We start from the raw sequence: 15,365 nt of genomic DNA on the forward strand, positions 1-15,365 counted from the left end.
AAACTCATTTAAGTCATTTTAACACCAATTTTGTGACAATACCAGCTGGCACAAGTGTGCTTGGACTTCCCAATGACCATAACAAAACCATATGTCAGATTGAATTGAAACGTTATTTTTGTACTGTTAAGGAACATCTTTCCTTTCTTACTAAATTTTTCAAAAACTGGGCATTGAAAAGCCAAGTTCTTGGAGGGGGGAAGAATCCCCCTCCCAGCAATATAAACTGGCTCTTTTAGGGTTAACCAAGACGAACATGTGCAAATCAAAGAATAGCAGAAAACATAAACTCATTTTCATCCTCTACCAACATGCAGACCTGCAAAATCAACATACCTGTACACAATATGACTTTATCACTGCTTAAAAACTGCACAGTTTGGGCTATTTTCCTCAGACACTCTTCAGATAAGTATGGAGGGTCAGCAACCACCACATCAAAGGAGTTTTCTTGTAGGTTGGTAAGTTTTAGTGGTGTGTTGTAGTCGTAAAACACAAAGTCTTCTTTGTAGATGGCAAACCTTTTATCAAACTCAAGAAGTACTGTAGTGCATGTAGCTGGTTTTAAATGTTGGAGTTTCTGGTAGAGAGTAGGGCAGGCCACACAAGCTATTCTGCATTAAAAATAAACAAACATATATACATGACAAATATGTCATCACCATCATTACCTACATGTATCAGGGGTTGTTCTAAAACCCCCTCGACCCCCACGGCTAGATTAACAGGGTGCCTGAACTCATGAAATTTGTGGTTTTATTAAACAGAGAGCTCTGAGAACTGTGTTACGCATCACTTTCCAGTTTGAGAAACATAAATGTTATTAAAAGCAATGCATGTACTCGCATCACGTAACCGTGACGCGAATGCGCACACGACTCGTGCATCATTTATGTACTGATGAATGTGCTGACTACAGATCAGGCTAGTTTGGTCGTGGCCCAAATCAGAATCGTGATCGCGTGGCATTTTGGCTGCGGGTTTGGGATAATTATAATCAAAATACAAATACAAATTTGTAGTAGTTTTTGTTAGCGTCTTTTCATAGGAGTAGTTCCCCTCTAAAAATAGTTTAGTAAAGAGTTCCCCTGGAGTTTTCTGTTAGTGTATCCCCATGTTTATTTACTTTGGCCCTTGCTTCTACATAACTAGACCCCATGCTCTGGCCACATTTAGTTTTGAAGGGCAGACCAGCAGAGACATGTACATGTAATTGTTCCTCCTTTTTTTCCACAATCCTCAAAACCGCAAAATACCACAATCCGCAAAAAGCGCAAAACATTCTCCAATCTGCAAAAATTGGCCATTTTTTCACACTTCGCAAAACTCGCCCAAAATTTGCCAAACCGCAACCTGCACAACCTCGGCAAAATTCTGCAAACCGCGATCTGCAAAGCGCAAAACTTTCCCAAAATCAGCAATAGCCCAAAACCTGCAATCGCGCACGGCGCGCCCCAACTTAGAAAAATGATGAAAAATTCTACAACGCCACCCCACTCCAAATGGACCTGACTTTTGCCACACAGTTCGAATACACAAAATTAATCGCGACTCACGCCGCGTGGTTAACAGCAAACAACACCCAATTTGAAGGAGATTTGATCGAACAAGCAAAACGAGACGTACAACAGCATCATATTTGCCTGGTGAGGAAAACAAAAGACAGAGAGGAACTTTACAAGCCGAGTCAGGTATTCATTTTTGATTATTTGATTAATTAAAAATTTAGATAAATAGAAACAGAAATGAAAGATAAAGCAACATCAATTGTTGTTGAAAAGACACAGTCAAATTGCTTAATTTGGTACATGTAGATGCAGTCGGTTGTACACACTATTTAATAGACAGAGCCAGTTAATTTGTGAAAAATGAAAAATATCTCGACATTTGGCTGACGCGCACGGGCGTCTCAATGCCAACAATACCGGCCCAAACATTGTTTATGGGTCTTTTGATGTAAACCAACTTGTATTTGAGAAACCTGTGACAAAGGAATTTCAAAATTTACCCTTTTTGCTGCTCTCCCATTTTTTGATCAACACAAAGGCAAAAATAAACGTTTGTTGATTATGACGAATGTGCCCTGCTATGGAATCAATCCACTGTATAAATATGGCAGAGATAAGACATCTGAAAATACAGTGGGACGACAAATCAGCCGGCAATTACAACGGTCTATGACAGACATTCTCGATAACATAAATATTTGTGGTTTATAAGTTTATTGAACAAGCAAATTCTGAATTTCCCTCAATTACCATTACTGCTTATAAAGCCTGTCTCGTCTATAGAGGACGAAAGAAAAGGGGTAGACTATGTCGTTAAACCACCTTATACAAATAAAAAGCGAATGTAAGTTACAATAGATCCCTCTGCTTCCTTGTTTGATCATCGAAAGAAACTCATTACACCTTCGAATATTGAGAAATTTACAAATAGACATTGCAATGCTCAATCATTAATTTATCTTAAAGATTTGTTTTTTGGTTCTCACGGTTGCTTGTCGTGCGGTGCTAGCATTAGGTATAGAATAATGACGGTCATGTTTAAAATTAGAAACGATTGCATTTTTTCAGACAAAGCAGCACTACAAGCGTTTGAAGCATTTGATAGCCGAGAATCGGAATCAGAATAAATTCAGCAAATTAGAATCTGAATTTGAAAAAGTCAAGTTAACTGATTTAATTTTGAAATGAAATGTTTCAACTTTAAGCATAACTATTCAAGAATAGTGAGGTTTTTGCATCAGTTGAAAATGAAAACTAACTTTAAATGAAATAATTATTTATAATAAACATGACTTGGATAAAAGAAGAGATTTGTGAATTACTCGGTATATCAACGCCTACACCACCGCCGCCGGCAAAAGACATATGTCCACAAGACAATAAAAGAATAAAAGACGGATTTATCTATTGTCACAACTGTTTTGAAATATTAACTCCTTATTCAGATTTTGAAGTACAAACGTACACAGCAAATATAATCAGCGTTTTGTTTATAAAAATCCCAAATCAAAAACCGACAAAATATTTAAACAACTAAATATTCAATTAACTAAAGAACAAGTGGTACTCTTAGAATGCAAATTAAACCAAATTTTAGCAGGTAAAATTTCTCGAGGGCGACCACTCAAGGCATTGAACGCAGTGTGCTATCAAGACGTAATGCAAGTCTCAGAAGATGAAATCAAATGTCTGTTTCAAGTATCGAACAAGCACTTTAAAGATGCCGTAGATAAATCTAAAACGGTACAATAAAAAGGAAACGCATACTTTTTATTTGACTGCAAATCCACAGACGTTTAAATTAGAAAATGCCATCGATAATTTGCAAGGCGATAAAAAGATTAAAGTCAGAAAAGTAAGCTTTCAACCGGAATATTTCAACATTACAAAATCTACCAAAATTGAATGGAAAACTCAAGGTAGAAGGAAGTCCCGAAGTAATAAGACTAGAAAGTGTTCTACTACCTGAAGAAATACTAAGTAAAGCTGTCCCACAACCACCTGCAGAAAGACCAAGTCGAGCTGTTCTCCTCTTATTGTTCTAAAGTGGCGAGTTCTCTATAATTAAGCCCTTCGGTTTTTTGCTTCTAGGTTTTCGGCAAGTTCTTCTACAATGTCACTAACGCGATCTGATACTTGGGGGAGTTCTTCTGTCTCTACATTTTGGGTTTAAAGGGTTTTAGCAATAATTGCGCTTTGGTGACCTTTTTCTCATAATCTCTAAAACCTAGGTTGTCTCTAATAAAAATGCTTCCATTATAACCAGCTTCTTTGGCATTTTTTCTAATTGTATCTAGACTTACAATACCTTGTGGATTTTTTGCTAGTTGGTAAAACCGGTATACCCGACTTCCTTTATAATATAAACCGTAGTATTCGTAATTTGAATAATATGGAGAATCTTCTGTATCCTTATCGTAAGTAACATATTCAAAATTTTCATAATTGGGTATAGGGATATCTGATCGGCCTTTACTTTTGTGATATTCATAGAACTCGTTTATTTTGGGATTAATTATAAATATTAACTTTCCTAGTTTCAATGTATCTTGTTTAGGTTTTACCATTGCTTGGCCTTCGACAAACGACGTTTCTTGTTGCGTTGTGTCAAAGGTATCGTCCCATTCTAAATCATCTTGATTCGGGTCTTTATTTTGATCCAAAAGAGGAATTTCCTCTGGGTCAAATCCACCTTCTGCCATTTATAACAAACCTATTTTAAGCAGTTGGTAAACTTGCGGGTAGGATACCTTGCGCCATGAGCCAGCCCTGCGCGGCCAATTGCAGTCATTTGGCTACGTCTTCTACCGACAACCAATCCAAATCGGGCAGTTTGATTTTCAATAGTTTTTTCCCGAGCATGGCGTATGCCATGGAAATTCCATGGCGATTCCATTTACGTCTAGTGATTTTAGGTTACTCATTATTATTATATACCAATTTTAAATTTATTCCATGTTTAAAACTTCTTGCGAGGTTTTGGTATTGTCTGAACTGGTTTTGGTTTTGTTTGAGCAGCGGGCTTCTTTTTAAAAAACAACGCTAAAGCGATTCCTTCAACTATTAAGCCACCCAAAATTAAGGTTCTGTTTTCGGCGATTGATTGATAAAGTTTTTTTCCCAACTTTTCTTCGCGGATTAATTCGCTTAGTTTCATTTTAGCGAGTTGCTGTTTCATCTTCTTGTTATGTTCCGCCAGGCGTTTGCCCTGCTCGACTCGTTTGGGATTTTTAACTTTTAACTAACCGCCTTCACTGGACTGTTGGCTGGTGGTGGTGGTGTTACTTCTATTGCTGTTGACATCTTCTTTTACAAAAGACGTATTTTTGTTGATAACCAAATGTTTAGTCGTAATTAAGGTTGCTACCAAGGGTAATAAACAAACCCCGTACTTGTAACAAAGCTCGCTCAAGAAATGGCCCATCGTTTGTGATGTGATTGGATTGTCATCTAAATCTTGCGTTAGGTTTTCTTCCGATTTTAAATCGATGTTAAATCTTAGGTGTAGCAATGCCTAAAAGTCGTGCATACAAGCTCAAAATTTTTCTGCCAAATTTTACTTCTTAAAGACTAAACAATTTTTCTTGCATCTGCCGGTGCAACAGCTTCGATATCTTTGACGCTGTATTCTTTGCCTAAATATTTTTTTGCTTTCGCCAGAGGTTACTACTGAACAGAGTCTGTCTTTTACGTTGGGTTTGCTTTTTGAATCGGCAAGTTTACTTTTAATGTCATCCATTTTATTATACAATTTTTAAATCTGTTGAACGCTAGCTTAGCACGGAGGTATTCAAACGTGTAATACGTCAAGTTAATTGCAATAACTAACTCGGAAACTACTTGAATGAATTGCAGCATTGCTGATATTTAATTACAACAATGTTAATTAACTAGATAACTAGTTATTAGTTGTTAATTAAGTAATTTATAACAAACTGGCGGCTCCGTCAACAACACCAGTTTACTGTACTTTGCGTCTTGCGAATGCCGTTTTAACTGATTTCGTTCTTCATCTGGTACAACGTCGTTTTCGTCTAAACACTGATCAAAGGAACTTCTGTCTTTTGTGGAAAACATTGTGATCCAGGTGGTGTTTTCAGAGAAATCTTTGAGCACCGAATTATACTTTTGAGTCAACAACCAACAACTATGACGATAATGTCTGCCTCTAAAGGCCATTTTAGTTAACGCGCACGTGCTGCTTTTCTGGATTTTTTGCGATACTTGACATATTGACCAACCGCACAATCATCTATGATAAACAAAGTATTTACTCCGTCAAAAATGTTTTGTTACAAGTCGACCACTTTGTTAAATTCAAGTTTTTCTCGATCTAAATCACACAAGTGAACATTCTCGTCGGTATATACCCACAACCTTTCTAAATACGTTTTATTTTTAAACGACATCGGACAAATTATTACGATCGCTTCAAATGCGAATTTATATTCCCATTCTAAACGATCCAAGATCCATTTTGTTTTTCCCGAGCCCTTTTTGCCAACAATTAAGGCACAGTGAGGTGATTTATACACATTCATTTTAATAATAAACCAAACTTTTAATAAACTAAACTTTTAAAATTACAGTCTTTGACCATCAAGTGCGCATTCATCATTAAAACCACATACATTATTAACTGCCCCGCAGTTTCTGCTTCACACTAAATTTGAATCCAAATGTCACCACCTCTACCAAGGCGGCCTACCCAACCAGTGTGCCGAGTTGTCGTCTGAACTACTGCAATCGAGCCAAAGGCCGTACTTGTCTTTCAAATAATCGGCCATGTCAACGCCAGTTAGATTCAGATCTTTTACGACCACTCGGGCTGATTCTGTATCAGAATCACCGAAGAACTTGAAATTTCGGAAAAGTGTTGAAATTCGATTAGTCCTTGCGAATATAATTGATTTGGTTTACCTTCGACTGTGATGACTGTTTTTGTAATTGTTTTAAAATTGTGAAATACGTCCGCATCGTGATAGCTGACGATTCTGTTGCTTTGTAAACTGACGTTGAGTTCTGAAACTAGGTTTCTCGTGCGGTATTTGTATTACCCTGGTGAACAAGAAGGCGGCACCGTCAAACAGGCAACCGATCAGCCGCATTTAGCACACTCAAAAAATAGATGTATATCCACGTCCGTTATTAATTCGAGCTCGACTTGCAAATGTTTCAATAACGCGTGCAATGCTAGCCCCGGTGCCGTATAATAATTAGCGGGATCAAGCCCGTAATTTTTGAAGCTAACTTTGCGAAAATTTTCAAATACGCAGGCCAATAAAATGGAGTCTGTAAAAGTTGTGATACTCGCCTAAATTTTGACATCCAAACGTATCCCACACTCACTGCGCGTGGTGATGTTCTTCTAGGGATATACATTCGCAATTCAACAAGCTATAAAAAGCTTCTCTCGGCGGAAGTTGTGTTTCTTTAAACTTGGCAAATGAATCCATATATTCGTACGGATAAATGCCCCTTTGTAAAAGCAATTCGGCATTTTCGGGAAACTGTTTCAAAAGTAATGTAAATGCGTCTTTAGGACATGCTTTTACAAGCGCATCTAATGAGGTACCCAAGAAATTAAACGAATCTAGAAATTTTAATTGACCCACCGAAAAAGAAATATACTTTTCTGAATTTTCCGGAATGCACAGTATTTTTTCGCTAATTGATTGAGATACACCTTTCATAATTAAATGCGCATCATAATTTTCCAAGTTGTGCAAAAACACAGGAATTTCTGTTTTGCCGGGTTTAATTTGCAGTTGTAAATTGCAAGAGTGATACGCTGGGCCACGATATTTGCCCGTAATGTGACAATGATCTCGGACTTTACAAAACACATTTATGGGTTTTTTCGCAATTCATACATTTGTAATCGGTATAACCGCGGTTGTTTTCTACTTTGTAAATTACTTTTTCGACGTTTGTTGCGGGGTTGCTTGGTTTTAAGCAGTGACATTGATTATCCTGAGTAGGCCAAATTGATCTCTCGCATATCCAACAAACATTGTTGGCTTTATGCTGTTTATAAAATTCTAGATTCCACTGCATCTTAATTTCCGCTTTATCCGCCAACAGGGAATTAATAAGGGATTTTGCCGAATTATTAATTATTATTAATTAATATAAATTAATTGTTTATTAATTATTAATTAATTAATTACATTTGAAATAAGCCTCGACATATTTTTAATCCAACAATAATGTTGTTTATATCCGTTTTCGAATAGTAGCAGGTCTAGGTGCCTATTGATCGAAATATTTTACAAAGTTCGAAATGTGCCTTTCTTTCAATCGTAGCCGTATAAATTAATTGATAAATAAAATTTTGCAATTCAATTTTGGGAATTTGGTTCCTTGGAGTTGGAAACTTGATGCTGGTGAAATCTGATTCACTCGGGTCATATGTTGTTACTCTTCGTCTGTGGATATTATAATTTTGATTTTTCTCGATGACACGTTTCACTTTTTTAGAATATAATCCAAAGGCGGCGCAAATTACCCGACGTGTACATTCTTCATCTTCATTTTGCACATTAATGACTGCATTCTTGTTTTGAATATACACGGGTAAAACTATGTAACTGCAGCCTTGTGGGTTGTAACAAATCACGTTGAGATAAAACACGATAATTTTGTCAAATATCCAACCTGACTTTCTGTTAACAAACCTTTCGATTTTATCTATCAATTCTTGTTTTTGATGTTCCAATGCATTTACAACTTCATACGAAAAGTTAATGGTTTTGACCTCAAAGTTAAAAATAAATTCCCCAATTTCAAAATCTTGCTGATTGGGAAGTTCCTTTCTAAATCTGACTTTAATCAACGTTTGCAAATGACAAATATCTATTTCTTGTAATCGGTCCAATGTCAATTTTTCAATGTATTTTTTGGACAGAATAAAAAAAGATAAAAATGCGTGGTATCAGTTCGCAATTGCTTAATTTATTTTATCGCTATGGGATAAAATGCATTATTCACCACAACGCACGTCGTTTAGTCGTTGAAACAGTCCTGGTCATCTGGCTTATACCATGGTGAACAAGGCACTACTGTCTCACCCATCACTGTCTTGCACTAGCTGGCTTAATGGGATCAGCAAAGTGGCTGCATGGCCTTACATCAATCAACAGAGGCCTCACAGGGTTCAGAGAATGTGGTACTTCTTCCGGGCCCAGACACCTAAACTGTCTCGAGGGGAATAATTGGTGAAGCCAGAAGGCCTCAAGGAAATAACGGTTGAGCCACAGCAAGTTTGGCACAATAAATGGGCCACTTCGGCTTAGATTTTCGAGGCAGCAACACACAAATTAAACTCTGCTGGTTTGAATGCTGCTTTTGAACAACGGTTGTTCTCTACCGCCGTGCTGTTTCAGTCGTTTCAGCCAAGGGGGGATTCCCTTGTTCTGTGTCTGACATTTCCTTTACACATGGAAGAGGCAACCCATATGGATTGCTGAAGTTACTACTTGAAATTACAGGCGTCGGCTTGCGGATTGGTTTACTGGGACTGCGTGCGAGAGGTTTGCGACATTTCCTTGGCGTGGATGAGCTGCTGAGATTGCCAGCACCTTTCCCCAGCTGGGTTGCCGAGCACCAGTCACGGCGTAGTATGCCCCGACAGCAGCAGCAGCGGAAACGCCGGGCCCAACGGTCGCCTACACCGTATGCCTCCCGTCCCCGCAGTCGGCCCCGCAAGTCCTCGGCTGCTGAGTCCAGGTCTGCGCCTACGGGTGCCGGTGCCTTCATCACTACGGTCGAAACGGCGGCAGCGGATTGCCCGGAACTTTCACCTCTTCAGGTGGCAAGTTCAGTTCAGTTGCATTAGGACTGCAACCTGACGCAACGACACACCAGGACAATGCTGGGGATTCCCCAGCTGTAGGGCTTGCTCTAAACACGGCTTTAGGCCCAGGCCAGCCTCAGATCGAAACCAATAATGTGGTAATTACTCAGGGCCAGGCTCATCAGATCTCAAGTACAGGTTTAAGCAACTCCCCTTTTACAACTTGGGCGATGGGCAACAATTCCCTTAATTCTCCAGTAGCCCTGCCCGCTATTCCTAGCGATTTCGGAAGCACTAGACCTGTCCCACTGCTCACCATGGGAGAAGGGGCTCCCCTTGATATTCACGTTCCGCAGTCAACCAAAGAGAAGATTTGGAACGGAAAATATGTGGACAAGGCATTACTATATCGTGACAACGCTGTTATAGCGCTGGGGTCCGCTTCCGAGCTGACCTTAGCTGTCGAACAAGGCCGTGTAGTTTTTAAGCCAGCAACGACGCACCCGCGTAAAATTGAGTCCGTTGATAAATGGCTCAGTGCCTTTCATGTGTTTATGGCAATTTACGCAGTGCGTCACCCCAGCCGCATATTCGATTTATTGAAGTATGCTGAAATTATCCGCACTGCCGCCACGCAATTCCCTGGCCTAGGCTGGCGCAATTATGACGAGCAGTTCCGTTTGCGTATGGAAGTAAACCCTTCTCGTTCTTGGGCTACCATCGACATGGAACTGTGGGTTACTGTTGCAGCCGTTGGTACATTATCTTCTGCGTCAGCCCCGGCGGCAGTCGCTCGGACCCAACAGTACAATAAACGTGTCTGTTTTCCCTTCAACTCCCCAACGGGTTGCCGGTGGGCCTCGTGCCGGTACGTCCATAGCTGCACTCGATGTGGCCGTTCTGGACACAGGGCGTCCGATTGCAGAATAGCTTTGGGGCTCGGGCCCGCATTTCCAGCCACCCCCGGTCCCGCGCACCAGCCGATTGGTTCCGGTCGCGCTACACATGCGTTACAAGAAGACGCCGTTGGCGGTGTCAGGCGCACGGCAGGCGGCTCGGCCGGCTTTACCCAGTACAGTAACAAGGCTGGACACGCACAATGCGAGTGATAACAACCGCCAATCGGCGGGTATTGCTAACGGGGACAGAAATACTACTTTTCGTCCCCCCAACACCCGTTAATATCGTAGTCCTCAAGCAATGGTTGTCAGGTTATACAGATAAATCGACGGCTAATTTGCTGTATACCGGTTTTGCAAATGGTTTCTCGCTGAGCTATCATGGTCCGAGGGTACGTAAAGATTCTGATTGCCTTAAGTCCGCGAAGGACAGAAATCGTCCTCCAGAAATTACGCGATGAAATTGCATTAGGCAGGATTGCAGGTCCCTTCTCGGACCGGCCTTTTCCAAATCTTCAGCGTTCACCTATTGGTCTCGTGCCAAAGCAACGACAGGGCTCGTTTTGCCTTATTCACCATCTCTCCTATCCACTAGGTGAGTCTGTCAATGACTTCATTGATAAGGAAGAGTGTGTAGTTCATTATGCATCATTCGATACGGCTGTCGATTTAGCAATGTCCGCCGATTCAGCAACATGGCTGGCAAAAACGGACATTAAGTCGGCTTTTCGGTTGCTTCCCGTCGCCCCTTCTGATTATGAATTGCTTGGCTTCAAGTTTCACAATCAGTTTTATTATGATAAGTGCTTACCCATGGGATGTTCGGTGCCTGCAGGCTTTTTGAGGCATTTAGCACCTTTCTGGAATTTCACTTTAAGCAACTGTCGAACACCCAAACTGTCACCCATTATTTAGACGATTTCTTGTTTATTGGGAAGTCCAAGCGCTACTCCCAAGTACTGCTTAATACCTTCCAGGACATGTGTGCCCAGTTGCGAGTGCCGCTAGCTGCAGAGAAGACCGAAGGCCCCAGCCAGGTAATTACTTATCTCGGTCTAGAGATCGATACGGTTAAGCACGAAATCCGAGTACCACACAACAAAAAGTGCTTGCCCTACGGGAGGAGATTCAGTCATTTTTGGGTAGGTATAAATTGTCCCTGAAAGAAATCCAGTCCGTGGTGGGTTCCCTTAATTTTGTATGCCGCGCAATTGCGCCAGGACGGGCGTTTACTCGTCGGTTGATTGGTATGTCCCGCGGGCTGCGGAAGCCCCATCACAAAGCCCGCCTATCTCACGGCACGAAACTTGATTTACGTATGTGGTTAACCTTCCTTGAGCACTTCAACGGGGTTTCCCCATTCCGAGATCGGAACTGGCGCGACAATGACGCTTTAGAGTTATTTACAGACGCTGCTGCAAGCATTGGGTTTGGTGGGTACTTCAGCGGTCGATGGTTTCACGGGCGTTGGTCCCCTGAGTTTAGGGCGCTATCCCCGTCGATAGCATACTGTGAGTTTTATCCACTAATGATTGCAGTGCATTGTTGGGGTCCCAATTAGCTCAGCGCAAAGTGCTTTTCCGCACAGACAACGAAGCAGTTGTGCACATCATCAACAAACAGTCATCTACTTGCGACCAGATCATGCGGTTAGTGCGAGCTTTTGTGTGTCAGTGTCTGCGGTTCAATATCACATTTAAGGCCGTGCATATCCCCGGAGTACACAATGAAATTGCCGATTCCCTCTCACGTTTCCAGGTGCATCTCTTCCGGGCCTTGGCCCCACAGGCAGACATAGCAATGACACCGGTCCCCCGACCTTCTCCGGGTGTAATAGAAGGTGAGATGCATCGGTTATTGGTGGCTGCTTCAACGGCAAACATGCACAAAACTTACCGGACGGGTTGGCGTGCATTTTGTTCATTTATGGGCCAACGACCTAATGAAACTAAATGGGCTTCAAATAACGATGTTCGGCAGTTTATAGCATGGCTGTCCCTCCAGCGTCTTGCCGCGTCAACTATAGCTACTTATGTATAGGCGGTGGGCTATTTTCATAAGCTTCAAGGTTGGCCCGATCCCACGCGGGATTTTCTGGTAGCGAAATTATTGACAGGTTGTTGCCGGGATAAACCGGGTGGCGATGAACGGCGGCCAGTGACCTTACCATTATTGACCGATATCATTAACGCACTTCCGCATGTGTGCCCCACAAGCTATGAAGCTGCGCTTTTCCGGGCTGCCATGTTATGCGCATTCTTTGGGTTTATGCGCATAAGCGAGTTCACTGCAGTTGCCAAGTCTAACATCCAACAATCACTCCTCCATGTGTCTGACGTACATATTCAGGAGGCAGATGATGACAATGCAGCGGTGTTCATTTCCCTCCGGCATACGAAAGCTAATCAAACTGGCCCTCCTCAAGTTATTCGCTTGGTGCGCTCAGTTGATGCACGTGTCTGCCCGGTCCGCGCCCTGACAAACTTCTCACGGATTCGCCCCACATCGCCCGGCGCGTTCTTCTGCCACTTTGGGGGCGAGCCACTGACACAGTATCAATTTAATGCCACTTTAAGAAAAAATCTTTGTTTTTTAGGGCTTGCAGACACCCACTTTCGCTCCCACTCCTTTCGCATCAGAGTGGCATCAACCGCATTCGCCTTGGGTTTTCCCCTTGAGCAGATCAAGACAATGGGCCGCTGGCATTCGGAGGCCGCAAAGCGTTATATTCGCCTGCCGATATCGTGTCATTTTCCCAACGTGTAATCAGCCAGAGACAATTGCTGGTCTGGTGTGCATAGCCTAGAACTTTCCACCTTTTGGATGATATAATTAAGGATAAATTAAAAAAAAAAAAAAAACATATATATAGATATATACAAATGTATAAACTACTGAAAGTAATACTCATATTTAACAGCAACAACGGCACCGGAACATTCCTGGTTCCTCTCCCCTTTGTTCACAGGGGATGTTTGGATACTTGGAGATTCCATCATAAGTTGAGCAGAGACCACACTCCGGACTAGGCACGACGTCTGCTGGAATGGCCTGGGTGGAGCGAAATATGGTGACGTAACCAAATTAATGGCGAAACTCGCAGCACGATGGCCTCGTCCGGCCATGCTAATCGTCCACTTAGGCACTAACGAGTTGGTCCAGACCGATTTTTTCTGTTTCCGCCAAAGGCTGGCACTTTTTATGCGAGAGTGTCTTGACACTTACCCAGAGGTGCAGTTGGTTTGGTCAGATATTTTACCGCGCGCCTGTTACTTTAGGTCTACTAATCCATCAAAAATGGAAAAGAAACGCCGCGCGATCAATAGGTGGGCATGTTCGCTCGGTAGTCGACTGGGAGTGTCAGTGCTGCACCACCCTCAGTTCCGATGGTCGGAGTTCGCATTGTATCGTTACGATGGTGTCCACTTATCTGACATGGGCAATGCGTATTTTAGGGCCAACTTAGAAGACTACATCATTACTGCCTTGGAAAAATAGAATCGTTTCCCGGGATGTGGGCCTAATGGGTGGCATTGTTCAAGTGTTTGCTTGCGTAGGTAGTATCAGAAAGGGAGGCTCGAAGTCCGGGCGGTCGTCCCAGTGGGGCGTGCCTTGCGCGTCTGGCGGGAACTACCTAGACACGCAGTTTCCAAAGTAAACAAATAAACAATTTAGGCGAATTATCTCGCAGTGATTATAACGTAAAGTTAGTTGTTAGTAATGTTTCATTTTGTTTTTCTTAAACACTACGCCAAGCACCCTCTTGTTCTGGTGGGGCTTATTCCAACCGCCTGTTCAAGCGGTGGAAAAAAACGGCGTGCTTTATGTAAGATTTTCTGAATTTGCAAAGGATAAATAGAATCATATGACAATTAATTTTATGACAAGCACCTACTGGTTCCGGTGGGGTTTGTCTGCATGGCAAGTGTGCGAAAGAATTCCAACCTGTTATGCCAAGTTTGGCAAGTCTTTCTGCTAACAACTTTGCCTTTTTCTGCCAAGTGTGGCAAGTATGGCAAGTGTGCCAAGAAATCTTACAGAATTTCTGCCAAGTGTGGCAATAGAAAGTGGTATTGAAATCAGCAAAAACAAATAAACTTAGCGCTCGAAATCTTTGCCAAAAACCAAAACGTGGTGTCAATGTGTGGTTTGTGCACATAGAGTTGGAGAATAATTTATTTTATCGCTATGGGATAAAATGCATTATTCACCACAACGCACGTCGTTTAGTCGTTGAAACAGTCCTGGTCATCTGGCTTATACCATGGTGAACAAGGCACTACTGTCTCACCCATCACTGTCTTGCACTAGCTGGCTTAATGGAATCAGCAAAGTGGCTGCATGGCCTTACATCAATCAACAGAGGCCTCACAGGGTTCAGAGAATGTGGTACTTCTTCCGGGGCCCAGACACCTAAACTGTCTCGAAAGGAATAATTGGTGAAGCCAGAAGGCCTCAAGGAAATAACGGTTGAGCCACAGCAAGTTTGGCACAATAAATGGGCCACTTCGGCTTAGATTTTCGAGGCGGCAACACACAAATTAAACCCACCACCTCCCCATCTCCACCATAATTTTGGACTATGAATTTAGCTTTTACTGGTTTATTGGCAGGAACTACCTGGGAGCGACACGCAGTTTCCGAAGTAAACAAATAAACAATTTAGGCGAATTATCTCGCAGTGATTATAACGTAAAGTTAGTTGTTAGTAATGTTTCATTTCGTTTTTCTTAAACACTACGCCAAGCATCCTCTTGTTCTGGTGGGGCTTATTCCAACCGCCTGTTCAAGCGGTGCCTTATGTAAGTTTTTCTGAAGTTGTAAAGGATAAATAGAATCACATGACTATTAATTATAGGACAAGCACCTACTGGTTCCGGTGGGGTTTGTCTGCATGGCAAGTGTGCCAAGGAATTCCAACCTGCTATGCCAAGTGTGGCAAGTCTTTCTGCTAACAACCTTGCCTTTTTCTGCCAAGTGTGGCAAGCCTTTGGCGAGTTTGTTCCTGTTTTTCTGCCAAGTGTGGCAAGTATCTCTTTGGCAAGTGTGCCTGAGTTTCTGCCAAGTGTGGCAAGTATGGCAAGTGTGCCAAGAAATCTTACAGAATTTCTGCCAAGTGTGGCAATAGAAAGTGGTGTTGAAATCAGCAAAAACAAATAAACT

The 15,365-nt window shown here is 42.0% G+C and overlaps 1 protein-coding gene across 5 annotated transcripts in view; it reads right to left on the bottom strand.

The window, feature by feature from the left end:
* LOC110977612 (EEF1A lysine methyltransferase 1-like) overlaps positions 1 to 15,365 on the bottom strand; it is an 85,948-nt gene that overhangs the window by 19,958 nt on the left and 50,625 nt on the right. For all 5 annotated transcript variants that reach the window (XM_022231895.2, XM_022231894.2, XM_087146956.1 and 2 more), the window contains one exon: positions 337 to 614. In XM_022231895.2, the coding sequence (XP_022087587.1) occupies positions 337 to 614 (278 nt within the window). The remainder of the gene's footprint in view (positions 1 to 336; positions 615 to 15,365) is intronic.

The sequence above is a fragment of the Acanthaster planci genome, linkage group LG15 (genome assembly GCF_054643075.1).
Source record: "Acanthaster planci isolate LZ-2023a linkage group LG15, COTS_SCS, whole genome shotgun sequence".
In the NCBI taxonomy this organism is placed as follows: domain Eukaryota; kingdom Metazoa; phylum Echinodermata; class Asteroidea; order Valvatida; family Acanthasteridae; genus Acanthaster; species Acanthaster planci.